This window comes from Phyllostomus discolor, chromosome 2 (assembly GCF_004126475.2).
Source record: "Phyllostomus discolor isolate MPI-MPIP mPhyDis1 chromosome 2, mPhyDis1.pri.v3, whole genome shotgun sequence".
NCBI lineage: Eukaryota > Metazoa > Chordata > Mammalia > Chiroptera > Phyllostomidae > Phyllostomus > Phyllostomus discolor.
In genome coordinates this window covers 168122338-168142424 of record NC_040904.2, presented here as the reverse complement: position 1 = coordinate 168142424, position 20087 = coordinate 168122338, and the positions used below count along the sequence as shown (strand labels likewise).

The 20087-nt window shown below is 53.7% G+C and overlaps 1 protein-coding gene and 1 long non-coding RNA gene across 5 annotated transcripts in view; one reads left to right on the top strand and one right to left on the bottom strand.

Moving 5' to 3' along the window:
* HDAC7 (histone deacetylase 7) overlaps positions 1 to 4320 on the bottom strand; it is a 36169-nt gene extending 31849 nt beyond the window's left edge. For 2 of the 4 annotated variants that reach the window (XM_028532001.2, XM_036019126.1), the window contains exon 1: positions 4134 to 4318. In XM_028532001.2, coding sequence (XP_028387802.1) covers positions 4134 to 4152 — 19 coding nt within the window. In that variant the 5' untranslated portion in view covers positions 4153 to 4318. Of the gene's footprint in view, positions 1 to 4133 lie in introns of all 4 variants that reach the window. The other 2 variants (XM_036019125.1, XM_036019127.1) reach the window with 2 other exon arrangements.
* Positions 4321 to 9981: 5661 nt separating this feature from the next.
* LOC118499097 lies at positions 9982 to 11738 on the top strand. The gene is made up of 2 exons (XR_004901610.1): positions 9982 to 10114; positions 10927 to 11738. It is a non-coding gene; the product is annotated as an uncharacterized LOC118499097 (long non-coding RNA).
* Positions 11739 to 20087: the final 8349 nt, after the last annotated feature.

Below are 20087 nucleotides of genomic sequence, written 5' to 3'. Positions count from 1 at the left end.
TTCTGTATTTATGTAAATGTTTCTAATTTTTTATTTATGCTTATGTGTTAAAAGTGTAACTGTAGAAAGAAATAACGATATCTGTATGTACAGATAATACCCTGGAATATGATAATTGGTATTATGCATAAGTAAAAAAATTGAATTAATTGAAGTAAAACTTAAGACTAAAGATTTGGTTCCTGAAAGTCTGGGCCAAAAATGTAGGTTAGGTGTGCATTATACACAGCGAAATAGGGTACCTTCTAAAAGCCTTGGTCTCTTCAAAAAAAAAAAAATGAAGAGATTGGCCCAGGTTGATGGTCCTCAGGTCCTCAGGTCCTCAAACATGGCTTTGCACCAGAATTGCCTAAAGCACACGTTAAAACCCACTCCCAGGCTCTGCCCCTGCAGATTCCACATCTGTCTGGATGGGGCCTGGAGAACTTTGTTTTTATTTAACATACTCCCGGGTGACTTCGGAACAAATGGTCTGGAAACTGACATCTGAGGACCACGAATGGGATGGTGCTTCCAGCCCACACCTGGACTTCTATTAAACAGCCATGTCTGCACAGGTCCACATCCCCCTGGAAACAGGAGCATATACCCCACACAGGGCCATAACCTGCAAGGGTATACACGATACAGATCACACGCATCTGTACTACACGTGTACATACTCCCAAAAGACCCAGCACAAAGCCACCACATGTAGATCACAAATTGCCACAGAACCACATCTACAAACACAGCCTGGGCCCCGCACACCCAGTGTGCACACACACCCATCACATGCTGACCCAAACTACACAGACGCTATCCTGAATTTATTTTGCCTCTGGGAACCCGTCCAGGACCAAAGGAGCTGTGCTCTGCTGACGAAAACATCCCTCCCGCCTCTGCCATCTCCACCCCTACCCCGTGCCCCAGGCGGCGTGCTGTCCACCTCCACTCTGTAGGGGATGCTGCTGGAGGAGGGCAGTGGAGAGAGGGGATGACGGGACGCACAAAGCCCTCCCCGAGATCCAGCAGCCCCTCTCTTCCCCTTCACCCCACCCCAAGGAGATGCCAAAGGGCCTCCACCCAACCACCCCTCAGTGCTTGCTCTGCCCACTGGCCCAGATTCGCAGGCCCTGGTCCCAGCAGCCGAAAGGGTTAGGGAGGTAGCCAAATGTAGGGACTCCTCCTAATACTCAGGCCTCTAAGGAAAGGGCTGTCTGGAGGCACCTTCCTGCAGCCCAAAGGCCCAGGTCCCCCAGGGAAGGTTACTACAGAAACAGGGGGAAATATCACAGGGAAACACAATACCCGGCAGGGTCACCTGGTGACCAGGCTTCCTGCCGTGTTGCCCACCGCCCCCCTCATCCCAGTGGCCTCACAGCCTCCTTGTCCAGCCTCTGTTTGGGCCTCCTCTCTGCTGCTCTGTCCTGCCTGCCCTGGGGTGGGGGACGCAGCCTTATGCAGCAAGTCTGCCCCTCTGTGGTTCCAAACAACATCCTTGGGGGTGGCCCAGAGCTGAGCCCCCCACTCCTAATCCTACCAAGGCCCCCACCACAGGAAATCAAAGCTTCCTGCCCCAGAGGAAGTGCCCCATCCAGTGAACAAATCCAACACACACACACACACACACACACACACACACACACACAGAGTCCTGCAGCCTCAGGGAGGACAGATGCCCTCCCCCCAGCTCCTAGGCCCCCTTTAGGCCCCAGTCTCTAGTCTGCTCTAGTCTGACTATGGACAGGCCAGGGCCAAGCTGTGAGGGGCAGGCATGGGCAGGACCTGAGCCAGGCCAGGGGAGGAGAAGGCCAGGAGAATGGGCACCGGCAGAGTCAGGTCTGGTTCCAGCTCCACGGGGCCTGCCATTGCCTACTGTGTGAGCCTGGGCCTTGCATTATTAGCTCATCTTCCCTCAGGTCCCTGCCAACATTTAAATTACCAGCTAGTAATGAAAGGCCAGGAGAGAGAAAACAAAGGGGAAGGAGGGGTTACACAGGCTTCTGCCTTCCAGGTCCTTGGGCAAGCATGCCTGCAGCCAAGAGAAGGTGGCCACCCCCATCACACAGGAGCTTCTCACTCCCATTACCAGGATTAAGGAGGGGATGGACGAAAGTTCCAATTCCCATTCCCAGAAGCCACCAAGGACGAAAGCTGGGGCCGATCACCCAGAAGGAAGTGGAGAGGTGCATAACAGTCCCCACACTGGACAGCAATCCCTCTCTTTATAGTTAGCCTCTCCCACTCTGTGCTCTGCGAAGCACACCTGAAATTCTCTCCCCATTTTATTTGATGGGGAAACTGAACTTCAGTGTCAAAGCAGACGGACCAGTTTAGGTGCTTGGGAGGGTCTGTGTAAGACCTGAATGCAACGTTCCAGCCTCAGGATCCCAGCTTAAGACCTGGTGGCCAGAGAGACACCCACCCACAGGCTCAAGCTAAGAAACACAGAGGCCTCAGGAGAACACTTCCCTAGGCCATTCCAGATGTAACGACAGAGGCAGCTCTGAGCTTGGCCCTGCTGGGAGCCAGGCACATCAGGGGACCAACGGCAGGGGAGGAGTCCCAGCAGGTCCAGGACCTGGTTCCAGTCTCAGTTCACTGTGCACAACAGAGCAGGCCTGCTTTGTGCCTTAGTTTCCCTCAGAAGTGACTGCAGGAAAGAGGAAAATTACTTATTAATTGAGGTGGGTAGAGAGGACAGAGAGCAAAGAAGGAGAAGGAGATGCTAAGCAATGAGGAGCTGTGAGACGGCTTGTAGAAGCTGCAGAAGGAGCCTGGGAAGTCTAAGCAGGTTGGCGTGGGGAGAAAAGTGTATGTGGCGGTTGAAGCCACTTCACAGACAGGGTCCTGTTGGGGAGAAATGGGCTGCCAAGGTGCCCCATTATGGGGTAGGAAACTGAGTCACAGTCTTCCTTCCCACAGTCTCTCAGCCCAGTGCCTGAGCGGAGATTTAGAGGAAGACCTCTGAGTCCAGGTGCAAATCCCAGCCACAGGCTGGACAGTCCAGATGTTGAGTGTTCAGGGCCACTAAGATCCAATGTCCCATTCGCACTCTAAAAATTGACAGACCAAGCTGGGCCTCAAGCAGATGTTGAATTGGTGTGTGGAGAGGGAGCAAGACAGCCAGTGTTCAGATGCAGGGGAGAGGCCTCTGGGTATGCAGGACTGCCAGGAGGGACAAGGGGATGGCCTGGACTCGGTGGGAGGAGCAGCAGTGGTTGGCGAGGTCAGATCCAAATGGGCAGCCAGAGGGAAGGAAATGGGGGTGGCGGGATCTGGGTAGCCTACAGGCCTCAGAGGGGCTCTCTCCCAGCCCACAGGTCTAGAAACTCTGCCTGTCAGAGCCCAGCCCAGCTACCAGATTTTCAGCCTGCTCTAATACTCCCCAGCACTATCTGACTCCAGGCTTGGGGTAGGGTGGGGGGTTGCACATCCTGTCCCCCGCCACTCAAGACAGAGCCTATGGTCCCCACCTCTGCCAGTCCCTCTACAACTCACTTGGGCACAGGTGTCTCTTCACCCTAATGGGTGAGCAAGGGTGGGAGGCGGTGCCCAGGCAAACCTCCTAGTTCAGGTCCCTCCATCCAGGGGATCATCATCCCCAGCCAAGGGGTCGGTGCAAGGCCATGCGGGGATCCATGAGATGGGGGTACTGAGGTCCAGTGCGGTGAACCCAGCCCCAACTCAGTGGGTCTTGCCCTTTGCCCTCGCGCTTCCAAACCTTCCGCTCCGGAGCACCGCCCCCTCCTGGGGCCGCGGCGGCCGTTCTTTCCTCCCCAGTCCCCTGGTCCGTCCTCCCCAGGAATGGGAGTGATGAGACCCCAGGCTCGAGCATCGGGCGGCCCGGGGCCTCCAACTCCCTCCCTCGGGCCTGTCGCTGCCCCAGGGCGGGCGGATGTGGGCGCCCAGCGGGAGGCCCGAGCCCTCCGGCCCCGGAACAAGCCCCGGCCAGGAGCCTGCCAGAGTCCCGCGGAGCCGGGTGGGGCGGGCGCGGTCGGGGGGCGCACGCTAGACTGGGCCGCGGAGCAACTGGAGCCCAAGCCGGAGCCCAAACGGGAGCCCGAGCCCGAGCCCGAGCCGGGGCGGTTGGTGCTGGGGCGCGCGCAGGGCGGGGCGGGCCGAGCGGGGGGCAGCAGCCCGGTACTCACCAGCGCCGGGACTGTGCATCCAGGGGCCGGGGCCCTCAGAGCGGGGGGCTCATGGCGGGACGGGGGGCTGGGGCGCCGGCCTCACATCCCCCCAGTCGCCGGAGGCTGCAGAGCGACTGTGAGACGGCGAGAGGAAGGGAGGGGGCCGGGAGGGGGAGGGCCCTGGCAGCCCGGCCAGCCGGGTAGGATGACAATGGAAGGAAATGCTTTATCTGAGGCTGAGAGCGGGCCAAGGGGGAGGGGAGGGAGGGGGCCGGCGCTGGCGGCCCTGGGACACACCACCCCGGCAGACGCTGCACCGCGCGGTGGCGGACAAGCCGCGGCCGGGGAGGCAGCGCCGGACCCGGAACGCGGGACTCGCCCCGATCCACTCGAGGTAGCCGCGCTGCGTGCGGCAGCTGCAGCCGCGGCGCACCGACCCGCGCACAATTCCCGGAAACCCGGCTACCTGAGCGCCTGCTGCCATGCATACACAACATGGACATACATCCATGTTTACACAGGGCTAGAGTCACTTACGCAGACACACTTCAGGGGAGGACCCCCGCACACACAAGTACAGACAAGTATAGTCCATAGCAAACAGTCACTTAAGGACAGTTGGACACGCGTGGAGTCCCAAGTCCCACGCAAGGAATCTCAGACAGACCCCCTCTTCTTGCACGACTTGCCTGAAAAAGTTCCAGGATTTGATTTGAATCACTGCCCAGCCCTCCCCCTTTACCAACCCCCACCCCAACGCCTGCTGAGGGGAACAGAAGGGTCCAGCCTGTTCCTATTAAAAGAAAAAGGGGATGGGGGTGGTGCGGATTTTAAGTTTCCTTTTTTAAGAAATTTCTCGAGGGATTTCCTTCCCTCCTCTCCTCTTCCTCTCTTCCTCCCATTCCTCTCCCCCCACCCCAACTCTCCCCCCTCCTACCCCCCTCCTGGTCCCTATGAGTCAAACTTCAGCAATGTGCCCAGTGTCTCCCAGTGCATTACAGCGGATCACAGAAATGTTCCAGTCTGTGAGTCGGAATGCAGCCGCCTCCAGCCCTCCCTCAGCTAATAAACTCAGCTCCTGCTGCCATTGCGCAGCAGCCCTCCCTGACTGCCCCCCCCCGCCCCCCCGGCCCCACTCCTTTTAGCAGAAGGAGGTCAGATTCAGGGGTCAGAGGCTGAGGACCTCACCACTCTGCTCCTGGCCTAGCCTATCAGTTCTGTCGCCTCTGGCAATCTGCTGGGTCGGACACCGTGGCCCCTGGGAAAGGGAGAAGTCCACCACGTGGAACACTGGGGCTCTCCTCTCCTGTGAGGCATCACGGCTGGGAGACAGAATGCAACCTCCATCTCACCCGTCCTCCCCTAATCCTAGGAACCCCAAGAGCCTTAGGATTCCACAGAAGGAGAAATTGAGGCTGAGCCAGTGGCAGAACTGTGACAGATGGGAAACAAGAGCCCACAGTGGCCTAGGAGGGCTTGGCCGCTTGGAGGTCCAACTTCTGACCATAGACTCCTAGTTCCCACAAGTGCAGGTCCAGCCTCACCTCTTGTTGCTACCTGGGATGTTTAGCAACTGTCTACTTCAGTCCCTTTCCTGTCCCAGCACTCACTCAGCAGGCAGTGAATGCATGTTAACTTATCCTCACAGTTCTCTGCTGGCCTTCAAGCTCTCCTGCTACATGGCACCATACCACACATACCTGTCTTTTTTTCTGCCGTTCTGACCAGTGCCTGCTGGTACTTAGAGCTCTATAACGTTAGTTGCTACTATTACTATTTTTGTGTCAGCCAAAGTGGGCTGCTGGCTGCTCCCCTTCGTGTTCTCATTCTTTCCCAATCCCTCACCTTGGCTCACTGTGTTCCCTCCAGTCCCTCTCTCCTCCTGTTGAAATCCTTCCAATCCTCAAGTCTGTGCTAACTTCTCTGGGAGCCTTTCCCTGAGTCCCACAGCCAGAGGGCTCTTCCCTTCTGTCATAGGACCCTAACCATGCCGTCAGTCTGTCTACACTGACCTTTATCCACCCAGTCTGTCTATGCGTCTCAACTCTCCTTCTCAATGTTCAAGTGGACACCCCTGAGCCCAGCTACTGCCTTTGTAATGGCTGTGTTTCTTGTCGTGTCTTGCTAAACGCCTCACACAGAATTCAAGTTCCCTATGGGTAATTTGCTGAATTGGGACAGATGTTCAAGGACCCTACCCCAGCTGGGCACCTGTTTCCAATATACCCCTTTCTTCCCCATGAGTCCCCATGCTCACTCTACGAGACACATGTTCTTCCCCCTCAGGTGTGCTCTTCCCAGCCCTCACTGCCAAACCAGAGCAGTCTCTTTCCAGATCCCTCCTCTGCACCCACAGCCTTCAGAAAAAATGCTTGGTTACGTCAGTCTCAGCCTTTCCCCTGCTGTCTCTCTCCTTTTGCCCCCTGATGCCCTCTCCTAAACCCCCAGGACTCCTGTGGTTATTTCTGGGCTGAATTCGGGCCCTTGTTTGCTCTGTCCTTCCATGTGTATCAATCATGTATTGATTTGTGAGCCTTTTTTTTCTTTTTGGCCTAATCACTGAGTTCTGAGAGATCTGAGCCAAACAGTTATCTCCCGCCGCTGTGTCGATCCCTATGGTACCCAGCACGTGGCCTTCTCCTGGTCTCCACCAGGACTCACTGCCCCCAAGGTACAGACAGAGAGAAAGACAGCATGTGAGGCCTGCATCTGGGAAGCTGGACTGTGCCCCTCCCTCCCTTGCCAGCTTTGCTTGCTGCTTCACAATCCCCTCCCCCCATGGCAGAGTCTTAAGCCAGTTTCTAAGACAGATGTCCCTTGCTGGGATATGTTAGAGAGCCTCCAAGTACCCTAAGAGATAGGAGACTGAAAAGTGCAAGCTACCTCTCTCCTCTGCCCCGGTTACCATAAGAAGTTTTTTTGTACTTGAACAATGATTAAAATTTTAAAAAAAAAGAAGTTTTTTGGGGGTGTTTTTTTTTTAAGTTCTTGAGCCCAGGCTTCTCACAGACCACAGAGCTCAGCACCAGCCTCCATAGGGCCTGCCTTGACTCTTCCAAGTCTTCTTGGAATCTCCGGCCAGTACGAAGCCTGAAGGTATCCGCTTCTGCTTCTTTTTCCTCTCCTTCCCCTCCTTCCCATACTTCACTGTTTTTGTTTGTTTGTTTGTTTGTTTTGTTTCCCTAACTATTCACCATGTAGTAGCCCTATACTATCCCCTTGATGCCCTCGGCAAACATTACATCATTTATTCTTTTTTTTTTAAATAGTAGCCAATTCCTGAGGCATGAGGTATCTTTTTTTTTAAATTTTTAAAAAGATTTTATTTATTTATTTTTAGAGAGGGAGAAAAAGAGAGAGAGAGAAACATCAATGTGCAGTTGCTGGGGGCTGTGGCCTGCAACCCAGGCATGTGCCCCGACTGGGAATCGAACCTGCGATGCTTTGCTTCTCAGCCCACGCTCAATCCACTGAGCTACGCTAATCAGGGCTTAGATCATTTATTCTTAACAAGAATCCTTATTATGCTCATGATGAAAGGAGAGCCCACAAGGGTTAAGAAACCTGACCAAAGTTACACAGCTAGTAAGTGATGGGGTCTTTCATTCAACAAATACTGTTGGGTGTCCACCTGGTGCCGGGACATGAAGCTCCAGAAAGTCATCTGGTCCAGACCTCAGGGCTCGAGATCACCCCTGTCCCAGCTTGCTTGCTTCCTTCCTTCCTTTCTTTTTAAATATATATATATTCTTTTATATATATAAATATATATAATATATATCCACACACATATATACAGATATATATTCTTTCTTTTTAAATATATATATATATATTTTATCTTCACCAGAGGACATGCTTATTGATTCTAGAGAGAAGAGAAGGGAGGGAGAGTGAGGGAGAGAAACACCAATCAATTGATTGATCGGTTGCCTCTCTTAAGCACCCGGACTAGGGACTGAACCTACAGCTTAGGCATGTGCCCTAACCAGGGATCAAACCCATAATCTCCCAGTTTCTGGGACTCCTCTCTAACCAAGTGAGTCACACCAGCCAGGGCACAGCTTTCTTGATACAGTAACAAAGCCACAGTCCATCCCCAGCCCACACTACCACACACTCTCCACAAAGGCAATTCGGAAGCGCTTGGGCCCCAAAGCCCGGTGACATCTCTGAGGACAGCCATCTCATTGGGCTGGGGTGGGTCTTGCATTTCAGTTTCTGAACCTGGTGTCAAATGGCAATACTCAGGGTTTTAGACTTGCAGATTAATAGGGGACATACTTCCCCAACTCCAAATAAAATGTTTCATGGGACCAGATATAATAAGTTGAAGGCAGGAAGGCAGGCAGGAAGGAAGGAAGAGAAGGAGAGAAGATAATTAGGATTTATTGAGTGTCTCCTTTGTATCATAGGCTGTTCAAGGCCCTTTCACTTATATTTCATCACTATCCCTATTGTTTCAGTAAGCAAACTAAAGCTCAAAAAGACAAAATGATTTGCCCAAGGCCATAGAGCCAGTAAGTGACTTAATCCTGAATACGTCTGATTCAGAGCCTGTGCAATTTCTTCTAGCAGGTCAAAACAATGGGGAAGCTGCAGCCAGGTCTTCTGCCCCAGCGTAAACCTGGTTATTTGACGTCCCAGCTCACCTATATGTGACATCCTAGATGCCAAGTTTTCTCCCTCACTACCCCCAACCCTGCAGTCTCATCTCTCATTCCCGCCTTTCTCTGTTGTACTGCACAGACAGGATTAGGGAGCTACATAAGTTTTCTGGCTAGGATTGGGCAGGTGGTGGGTGGGGGAGCTGTTGTGTGGCTTTGGGGTGCAGCTGGGCAGACCCCCATCCAGGACTTTAGGATCTGAGACAAGAAGCGATACATCCTCCTAGGCCAGAATTGGATGGATAAATCACACAGAGGCTGGGGCATAGCCACAAGCCCACACGGCTCTGGTCGGAAGGCCAAATGACCGTGGGGACTGTGGCAGGTGGAGAGAACTAAGCAAGTCCCCTCCCTGTACCCCTCCCTCCCTCCAGTGTCAACGAAGGTGATGTGGTTTCCCCTGTGGTTTGCTGCCCTAGACACCTGCAGTTCTGAGTTCGTGTGTGTGTGTGTGTGTGTGTGTGTGTCTATGTGCCAACAGTGCTGTGGGGGGACACGAGGGGAAAGCAGAGGGACAGGATGGGGAGGGGCAGGAAGCCAAAGACAGGCTCTCCTCAACCCTAGGACAAAGAAGGAGCACTGCATGCACAAGATGGCAGAGATGACCCCCTTGGCAACTCCAGGTGCTCCGTTGGGAACATCGGGAAAGAGCCTGAAGAGAGGCATTGTGGGTACCAGAGCCCCTGGGCTGGGCCTGGAAGCCAGGGAACCTGAGTTCTGGGCCTGGTTCTGCCATTAACTTCCTGGGTCTCACCTTTCTAGGTCTCAGTTTCCTGCTCTGTAAAGTAACAATAATTTGGCTACCTCCCTCAGTGGGCTGGTCTGAGACCACACAACTAATGCAAAACCTCGGACCACTGTGAGTTTTAGAACTGGTCTCCTAATAGCATAAGATCTTGTAGCTGCTTACTCTAGCCCTGGGCACAGCACACACACACACACACACACACACACACACACATGCCACCGTGGAGATAAAGAACACTAAAGGCAAAAACAAAAACATAGCCTCTGCCCTCACATGGATCACAGAGTATCGAGGGAACAAAACAAACACATAAAATACTTGAGAGTCTTTGGGGAAGCCAACTATTTTAAAAATCTCACTATCTGTGCAATCTCGGCCAAGACATAACTTCTCTGGGCCTCAGTTTTCTCATCTGTCAAATGAGGGAGTTGGCTTAGATCATTTTTACTTATTTTTCTGAGTCTAAGACTGTTTTCTGATTTTGTGACTCCAATAGGTACATAGCAAAGAGGAAAGATTTGAGCAGATCCTGGCTGGAATGAAGCAGGCGAGTATGGAGCTGGGTTTTACAGGAGCCCAGAAATGTGAGTCAGTGTGGGGGCAGGGGGGTGACATTCCAGGTAGGGAGAAAGGCATGTGCAAGGGCGAGGCAAGGAAGCAGAGGGGTGGCAAACAGATTAACAGGCTCTGGAATGAGGCTGGTGAGGAGTGAGGGAGCCTGGGAGGAAGTCGGGACTGGCAGGGAAGAAGGGGCAGTCCCCAGGGCCGAGGCAGCTGAGACAAGAAGGTGGGGAGGAATATCAGTGGGAAGACACTCTCTCAGCCCATGGGTCAGTGCTGAAGCCCATCCAGCCAAACTCCACCCAGGAGAGAGGGGGAGAAAGGTTCCTTTGCCAAGAGGCCTCACCCACCAGAGAAGGCCTCATTCCTCCCTTCCCTTCTCTCCCAGTCCCACCCCCAGCCTGGAGGTACGTGAGGGCCCCACGAAGCCAGAGCCTCATGAGTGATGGAAACAGACAGATGAGGGCACTGGCTTGTACAGTGCTAGTGCCAGAATAATAACAATCATCATCATCATCATCTACCCCTCACTCGCCCTCTGATAAAACCTCACAGCACCAAAGCCTCTTGATATGGCCATTCCATTTACTAGAATCTTTGCTCCTAAGAACTGCAAGTGATTTATAAGATTATCTAGTTTATAGGTCCCCCAAACCAGATAATATATCAAAATCACAGAAGAACCTGCGAAAAGAAAGCAGATTCTTGGGCCACCTCACAGACCTGATTAGACTCTTTGGGGTGGGGGGTACCCAGTAATCTGCAGTTCTCAGGTAACTCGAAAGTGTGGTTAAATTTATGACACCCTAACCTAATCCAAACCACCCCCTTACAGTAAGGAAGCTGAAGACCCAAGGGGAAAATAAGGTGCCGGAGAGGACACGGTCGGTCAGTGAGGAGGAGCAGGCAGAACTCAGGCTTCTCAGCTTCCAGGTCAGTGCTCCTGCCTCTGCCGGCACTGCCCAGCCCTGCAGACGCCTGTGCCAGCAGAGATTATGGTCAGGGAAGCAGCCACCAGGCCATACTCTAATCATGAGCAAGAAGAAATTTGTCTGAGTTGCAGAATGTTTTTCTGTAGCTAGCTCACAATTACTCTGCCCCATGGGTCCTTGCAGGGACACTGTGGTCCACCCACTGGTGCGCCTGGGGCTTCAGCTTTGCTGTGTGCCCCCAACAGGACCTTCTGGAGCCCCAGTAGCTATTTTGGCTGGAGGCCAGGGCCCCACCTTGTTACAAATTTTAATGGTTCCTCTTAGGAGGCATTTACCGTGCAGCCACCGAATCTCCAGGGAAGACCTTGCAGAGGTGCTGGCCTAAGGACACTCACCTCTCTTCCCTGGGAGTGCCTTTGGGGTGGGTTTGGGCTACACCCCTGCATGTCAGGGGAGTGGAGGCAGGAAAGGAGCACTGAGGTGAGGGTGGAATGGGATGAGGGTGGCTGTGAAGCTGGGGTGGGGTGCAGTGAGTGTCCTTGCCAAGACCTTGAAGCACCCAGCCCCACAGGACCACCACTATGCTCCTAGAACTTGATTGTTTACTCGGTGCCCGGTTCTTGTGCACAGAGGCGAATGAAGCCGCAGTTCCTGCCATGGAGGAATCCATCATTTCCTGGAAAGCAGGATACAGCCAAAAATAAAAAATTTAAAACAGAGCCTGGAGTGAGAGAACTGTCAGACCAGGGGCTCCAGCGACCTGCGTTGCAGAGGAGATGCTGGGCTCGCCAAGTCTCAGAAGTTCCATGTTGGAAGGGACCAGACTGGTTGCCAGTCCTTCTGGGCTGTGGCACTGGTCCCACTCGGACCTGCCCCAGTCTGTGCTGGGACAGTGATTCCATCTCACTCCAGCTTGGCCTGAGTGGCTGGGGCTAGGAGGGCGAGGGAGGCCGAGAGACGAGGCCACTCTACCCTCAGGCAGACCCTGAGCATGAGTTCCACGCTCCTCCACAGTGAGCTTTTCAGGAACCATTAAAAAGCCTGTAGAGGAATGGTAAAGGGAGGCAGTGGTGTATTGTGGTTAAAAGCAATGATTTGAAGTTTGTCTCTTAACCATTGTGTCATCTTAAGCATGAAATCTGACCTCCCGAGGCTCAGTTTCCTCATCTGCAAACTTGAGTGTGGAGTGCCTGCCATATTAGGGTTGTTGTGACCACTCCTGAGATCAGGACATGAAGTGCTCAGCACAGAGCCTGACGCATACGGGGCCCTGTTTGGGGATGGAGCTCGATGCTGACATTAGTAACAGAAGACAGTGTCCTGTCTCTCCTGTCCCTCTGAGCTCCAGCTACAAGTTCATTTTCAATGATACTGACCCAACTCACGCAAAGAAATCCAAGTGGGTCTCTAGCCCAAGGTGACCCCTCTGGGGTGTGCAGGGTGGCTTGGCTGGGCTGACGGAATGGGTACGCTATTTGGAACCTTCCCCAACCCTCCCAGGGTCCTCTGGTATTGTCCTAGCTGCCTCAGAGTTGAGGGGAGGCAGACAGCTGCAGGGAATGCCCAAACCGACTATAGACAGAGCCTTGCCTCCTCTCCCCAACCTTGGCAATAGCACATCTGGAGTGATCTGCACATCTGGCTGCATCCCTGGGGCAATAGCCACAGCTGCTGACATTTGAGGGAGGAGAGATCTAGCTCCTCAGCCAGGGCCTGGGGGGCTATAAATAACTAGCTAAGAGGACCAGGGGGATGAGGTTGACCTTTGGGGGGCGGGAGTGGCTGGCGACTTCCCCCACCCCCTTGGGTCCAGAGCCAGGGTTTTAGCAAAACAGGAAGAGGCAGCAGCAGCAGCTGCTGGGAAAGTAGGAGTGGCTCCTCTTCCCCCACTTGCCTGGGGCCTTCGGATCCCAGCCAGGACCTGGGAGAGGTGGAGTCATCTGGGCAGGAGAAGGGGGAGCAGACCCACGCAGACCGTGGCCCCAGCTCCTGGTGCCTTCCAATGCCTCCCACAGGCAAGAGAGAAGGAGGTGGAGAAGGGCAGCCCTGTGGGATATGCCCTCTGTCCCTGTTCCCTCCTGTTCCCTTTCTGTTCCCCTACCAGGGGGACCACAGGAAGGACAGACAGTAGAAATGGAGCATAAAACACATCTGCTGACCCAGCCAATGTATCTACAGGCCCAGGGCTGTGACGGGCCCAGGGTTGTGTCAAGCCCGCCTTCCTCTCTCATCCCCTCCCAGCGCACAGGTGGGCTGAGCCTAAGCCCAAGTGGGTAGGAGACAGGGCGCTCCACTGGAGGAAGGATGCCTCTGGGCTTCTGGAGAGGGGCCCAAGGCCTGGCCCCAGTGAACGATGGAGAACCTCCCCAGGGACTATGGGGCTGAGGGGGTCCAAAGCTCTGGGGTGGCTCTGGGTGACTGTTTGTCTGGAGTCACAGGGCATCCACAGACACAAGCTCTGGAGAGCCAAGCCCCGACTCGGAGGGTCTCGTGAAGTCCAGGGTTAAAGGAGTTATCCTGGGAACGTTGCCTTGCCTGCGCCACTGGGCCCCTGGGCCCCTGTGAGTCTGTCCTGTGGTATCTCCGGTGAGGTCTGCGCCTGCACCTGTCATGCACTGTCCTCACCCCTCATCCTGGAGCCCCGCGCTTCGCCCGCAGGGAGGGTCTAGACCAGCAGTGTCCAACGAAACAGAATGTGAGCCACATATGTAACTTTAAATTTTCTTTAAAAAAAGTAAAAGTAAATGGGTGAAGTTCATTTTATAGTCTATTTATTTAACCTAATATATGTAAAATGTTGTCATGTTGGCATATAATCAAAACAAAAGAACTGTTAATATTTTACACCCTTTTTTTCATACTAAGTCTTCGAAGTGCGGTTTGGACCTCACAGTGGTGGCCCGGTTCAGCTCTGACTAGCCAAATGGCAAGCACCCAGCAGCGCCCTGGAGTGACGGGCACAGGCTTTCACAGCTTGTAGCTCAACCTCTTCTGCAGCCTTTCTAGGCCCTTGCTGGGGAAGAGGTTCAAGAAGTGGAAGAGGAGGCCAGTGAGGTCAATGCTGAGAGCTACTTTGCTCTAGGTCTAGGAGGACAGCCACCTACTTTTCTTTTCAAGCATCTGTCTCTAGACCTGGAACCAGTCCCATTATACAGGCAAGCAGGGAAACTGAATCACAGAGCAGCATCTTACACAACTGGTCTCCTCCTCCTCTTCCCAGGACTCTTCATCTAAGCTGGAGGTTGACAGAATCTCGTTTCCTCTGTCCTGTTTCTCCTTCCAAACACCCACCCAGCCCAGAGGTATTGGGCAGCAGAGCGAGGGGAATACAAGAGGAGATGCTAATAGGAGGGAAATGCAGAGTCGAGCTGTGGACTCATGGAGTTGAGATGCTGGTGGGACCGTCTGGGGGAGGAGGTGTTGCGTGGACTGTGGCTCTCAGGAGCTCTGAGTGGTGGGGGGGCAGAGCAGGACAAATAAAGGTTCAGGATCATCAGTGAGGGCTGGACTTGTAGGTAGGAGTGGATGAGACCACCAGGGCGCAGAGAAGAAAGGAGAGGAGGGAAATGAAGGGAACCTGGAAGAAGGCTAAATACAGACACTTGTAAAAACACAGACTCCAGGTGGGCCCAGTCGGAGATTTAAACAAAGCAAGAGGAAGTACCGCGTCCGAATCCAAAGTGGGAGAACATGTAGAGAAGGAGAGTTTGGGCTCAACTGCAATCGACAATGCTTTAGAATCATTCTTATAGCGAGAGCTCACACAAATTGATAAGAAACACTAAAAAAGTGGTAGACTGAAGTTCAAAGCACAGAAACGACTCTTCAGGGAAAGAGGAAACACAGCTAGTCAGCAAAGGTAGGGAAATGTTCAAAGTGCCAATTAAAATAAGATCAAGGTAGAAGCCACTTTCAGACATCACTGAGAATGTGGTGAAATGCGCATGTTGTTTTCGGTGGTGTAACCTCTTTTGAAATCAGTTTGGCAACGTATAGTAAGAGCTATAAAATGTTTTTACCCTTTGGCTCAATCACTCCACCCAATGTACCCAAACTAGATTTCTATAGCCAAAATTCAGGGAGCAGGGAGTGGAATAAGTGCATAATGGTGTTCACCACCACACTATTTGTAATGTGGAAAATTAGAAACAATTTGAACACCTACAGGTGGAAAATTGTGAAGTAAACTGTATTTCCACTTAATAGAAAATGATGAAGCCGTTAAACAGATGCATATGAATGCAAAATAGTATCACAGGAGAATATAGACTTATGCACGCCCTGTGATAGCAACTGTATTAAAAAAAACCCCATAAGCATAGAGAAAAAGATTAAGAAGAAATTCATGCAATGGGTAATGGTTATGTAAGGTGTATGAGTATACACATTCCTCTGGTTATTTAATAATTGTCAACATTATAAAGGGCTGTGGAGAGTGGGGAAGAGGGTTGACCAGAAGCCTAGACTTGGCAACAAGGAGGGCCCTAATATCCTCATGGAGGTGGTGAGTTTATTCATTTAGCAGGTATAGGTAGGTACTGGGCTCTGTTCATGAGCCAGGCACTATCATTGTGGGGATTAGCTCAGCCCTGTTCTGATGAAAAAAGCCCAGGTTTTCTGTCTGGGTTCAAGAGTTACTCTGTCCACTGGAAGCTCTGGAAGTTCAACTGGCTTCTGTGCCCCTGCTGCCAGCAAGACCTTGTCCTGGTCCTGGAAGGGCAGCCCCCAGAGGACAGAACCAAGGAAGCCAAGAGCAGGTACTGGGGGGAGGGAACAGCGTGTGTGGGTAGCAGTGGCCCGAGTGAGGTTAGGGGAGGGCTGGGGGGATCGCCAAGGAGCGTAGGGGACTGAGGGCTGCTCTGCTCTGGGGAGGGGTTGGCGGGCTGTGGTCGGCCACCTGCCATTTCACCTCACCCCGACTGAAGGTGACATGAGATGTAAGTGGGCCATCACCTCCACCACCCCCCACAGGAACTCTACCTGGGCCCCCACCTACTGGCACCATCCGGCCTGGGAAGCATCCTGCTCCTCCCCCCCTCAGTTCTCTTCCTACAATGACAAACCAGGGCCTTGAAATAACACGTCTTTATTTACGCCATCATTTCCACATAATTTGCCTATGATTCATTTGTTGTCAAGAGGTATTAAAACCTCCAGCCCTAGCTCCCAGGCACCCGCCAGTCCCTGGCCCACTCCCTCCTGCGTCCCACCACTCCCCTTGCCCAGCTCTCACCCTCAGCCCTGCTTCCTGAACCCAGCATCCCCCAGCCCCTCTTGCACCCGCATCCTGGCTCCTCCCTCTGTGGCCTTTTGTGGGGAGTGGGAGGCAGGGGCTGGGGCTGTGGATGACCCAGATCACATCCATCTGCTTCCCCAGGCCAGGCCCTGGCCAGAGGAAGGCCTCTAGCCCTAGGACTTAAGCTGACCTTATGCAAGCAGGAAGCCCTGGAAATGGGAAGAAGCTTCTCTTTGCCTAGAAGCAGGAAGCTGTGGAACCCCCAGCCCCAGAGGCAGCCCCTTTCTGCAGCCCCCCCCACCCCCTCACTTCCTCAGGCTGGATTTTCCTCATACCTCAGGGCTGCTGGTCCCTAGGTCCCTCCCCCTCACTCTGTTTCCCACAGGGCACAGGGGTATAAAGTTTCCACCATGTGTGCACGTGTGTGTGTGTGTGTGTGTGTGTGCGCACTTGCGTGCATGTGTTGGGGGGTGAGAGGAATTGTCTTTCACACCCTCATTACCCCAATGAGGCCGTAAGGCTTTGGGGGCCCCCAGTCCTCCCCAGGGGAATCTAGGTGAGCCTGGGGAGCTGTAAAGTGGGGGCGGCGGGGGAGGAAGAGAGCGAGGGGCGAGAAGGGGACTAAGGGGGCTGCTAGAAGTGGGGTTGGGCGAGGGGAGCTGCTGTGGTTGGGTTATCTGATGTGAGGAGCCAGGTGTGCTCTGGGGGTGGGGAAGAGCCGCCTGAGAGAGAGGCAGAAACTGCAGAGTGCCGGAGACACAGAGACAAGAAAGACTGAACTGCACCAAATCAAGAGGGGACGGAGGGAAACCGGATCCCTCCCCCTCAGGGACCAGCTTTCCTCCTCAAGCTCTGGAAACCACCCAGGGGCGGGGGGCAGTGTCCTGGCCACCCTGTTCCTTGGCCCCTCAGCTCCCAGGACACTGGCTCCTCCAGCTCCCCTGCTCCCAAAGGAGCAGGCAGCTCCCCCTCCACACCATGTGATGGTAGAGGTGGGGGTGGCCAGGGGCTGTGTGGGGTGGGGACTGGGGCCCAGCCTTATCCCTGAGAATCAGAGCAGTTGGAGACGGTTGAGGCCTACAATCTCGGTTGGGGGTGGATGGGTGGAGGAGGCTTTGCAGGAGGAGATAATGGGGCAGAGCAGAGCTCTGGCCTGAAAAAGGGGGCCCTAGGGCCAGGAGCCCCTCAACCAGCTCTCCCCCACCAGCACCTGCTGCCTGGAGTGGCTCCTCTCAAGACAGAAGCTGTCCTACTGCACATGGGACCAGGAGGGGCGTGGTGAGCGGGGCTGTGTGCAGCGCTGGGTGCCCTCTTGGCCCTTCAACAAGAGGGCCCACCTGTGGGTCCCTGCGTCCACCTCCTCCGGCCTCGACTAGGAATGTGCATGTGTTGGGGGAGGGTGCTTCTTATAAGGAGAAGGATGTCTAGTTAGAGGAGAGGATCCTCAGATCGTGATGAAATACTAACCAAGGCAAATATTTATCAAACATTTACTACTTGCCAGGCACGATTCTAAACACTGTGTATTAAGTCATTTAGCCCTCACAACACCTATGTATTGGGTGCCACTGTGACCTCCGCTCTCTGGAAGAGGCAGAACAAGGACAGGCTGCCAGCAGCCCCACTGCAAGTTAGATCCTGCTCCCCTCAATGCTGTTTCTGCTGGTCTCGCCTGCTACCCTAGATGCGCCCCGCCAGGCACCACAGTGCAAGCCTTCCTTCGTGTTATCTCCACAAAGGCTCCATGTCCCCATTCATAGAAGAGGAAACTGAGGCCCAGGAAGCTCAAGTCATTTCCCCCAACTTACACAGCTAGTGAGAGACGGGATCAGGATTTGGGACGGCCATGCTCTTAGTCACTACCGTGGCCACTTTCTCGAGGCTGGGGGTGGCGGGGAGGGCGGGCTGGGGGAGCCCCTGAGCTCTGTCTACAGTCGTGTTGGGCCCTCACAGCCGAGCACCTCACTGGCTTGAGGTAGGAAGGGCTGTGGTCAGCACTGGCTCAGAGAATAAACTAACAACCCAGCAAGCAAACAATGAACGGTCATCTCCCAAGGCCACTGATATCCTGCCCACTGACAGTGTTCCCTCCCCTCCCATCCACTCCTCTACCACCTCAAGGCCTTCCTGTCAACACAGCAGAAGACCGAGAGCTCCTTGGGGTGGGGTCCCTATCAGAGCGGAAGTGAGGCTGTCTTCTCTGTCACCCCCTTTATCTCCTCTGCCCATCCCCACTTTATCACTCAGGGCTCTTCCAATCATCCCCTCCCTGCCACTGCCCAGGGGGCTCCGGAGTGGGAGAGGGGAAGATATTTAAATCAGTGGAACTGGGGGTGGGACTTGGGGTGGTGGGGAAAACAGGCAGACACCAGGAAGGGGTCTCCCTGGCTCTCCGAAGGTGATGCCTGCAGCCCTCCATGCCCAGGGTGGGCTGGCCTTGGTGGCTGAGCCTCTTCTGATGGGCTGCTTGATCAGGTAGGCAAATGGAAAAACAGGAACCAGGCACAGATGCAGCTGGGGCCCCTGTGCCCCCTCATCCTAGCCCCACGCCAGCTGCTGCAGATGTTCACAGGCAGCTACAGGACTTTTAATTAGATGGGGTGGCACAGGCCTTTCCAGATGCCTGTCGGATTCTGAGTGCAAGTGAAAAGGGCAGTGAGGAGGCTCTACGGAGCGAAATAAGGGCTGCCAGGCTGGACTACATGTCATTTCTCCATCCCTTACCAGGATAGAGATGTCTAGGGAGAGTTCTGCCCACTGCCTGTTGCCTTTCTCCTCTCAGCAGCCAGCATCTAGGAGATTCTGTCTTTCTTCCAAGAGTCCAGCTCAGACAGAATTTGCAGAACAATCCAGCTTGGAATTTGATACTTGATCCATCCCTTCCTGCATCCCCTATATCAGATATCACTGGGACCCTGATCCTTGTCTCAGATATGGTTTAATTCCATGAGGATCTGTCCAGAGTTGGGATGAGACTATTGGGTCCTAACAAGGAGGGAATTGTAGAAGCATTGACAAGTTCCCCGAATTCCCAGCAATGCCTGGGTCTGAGCATCTGTTCCCTTCTGTGACTCAGTCTCTCCTCACACACCCCCTTCCCTGGCTGCCAGTGAGGTCATGAACAGCTGAACCAAAGCGCGCTGATACCGACCTGCAGGAGGGCCATAGTCTCTGGCTCTGTATCAGTGAACGCTGTACATGGTCCACAGAACCCAATTTTGGGAGACGCAAGGCCAGCAGAGACGGTCAGAATATTGGATGACAAAATGAAGATTCAAAGATTTGAGCAGGCTACAGTGTGGGATAAATCAAGTCGGACAGATATGAATAGGGGAAAATGCCAATTCTGCATTTTGGTCCAAAAAGAAAATTTGTTCACGTGCAGAAGGCGGGAGATGGGGCAGATGCTTCAAGGAGAGGTAGTTAGAGTGTGGGTGCTGAAGCCACAGGGACTCGACTTCTCAGTTTCCAAAGTTCAGGGGAAGGTGTTTAAATTTGCATAAGTCTGTTTGCATCTCCTTTTCTAGTACAGACCCAAGCAGAATGTTTTAAATTTGACATCTCTTGTGAAGATCAGGTCTTTTAGATGCGAACAGACGTGGGCAGCATGTGGCCTTGTGTTCACTCCTTCAGCCATTTATTCGGCCACGTTTGTGCACTCCCTCCCTGCTTTGTTCCAGTCTGGAAGGGAGCCCCACGGCAGAACAGAAATTTAAAACCCACTACAGTGTACGCTTCATTCTACAACAGGGTGGCTGCACGAGCCTACTCAGATGTGGCAAGCAGGGGTATGGCACAGTGAAGTTCAGGGCAGAGTTTAGGGGAGGC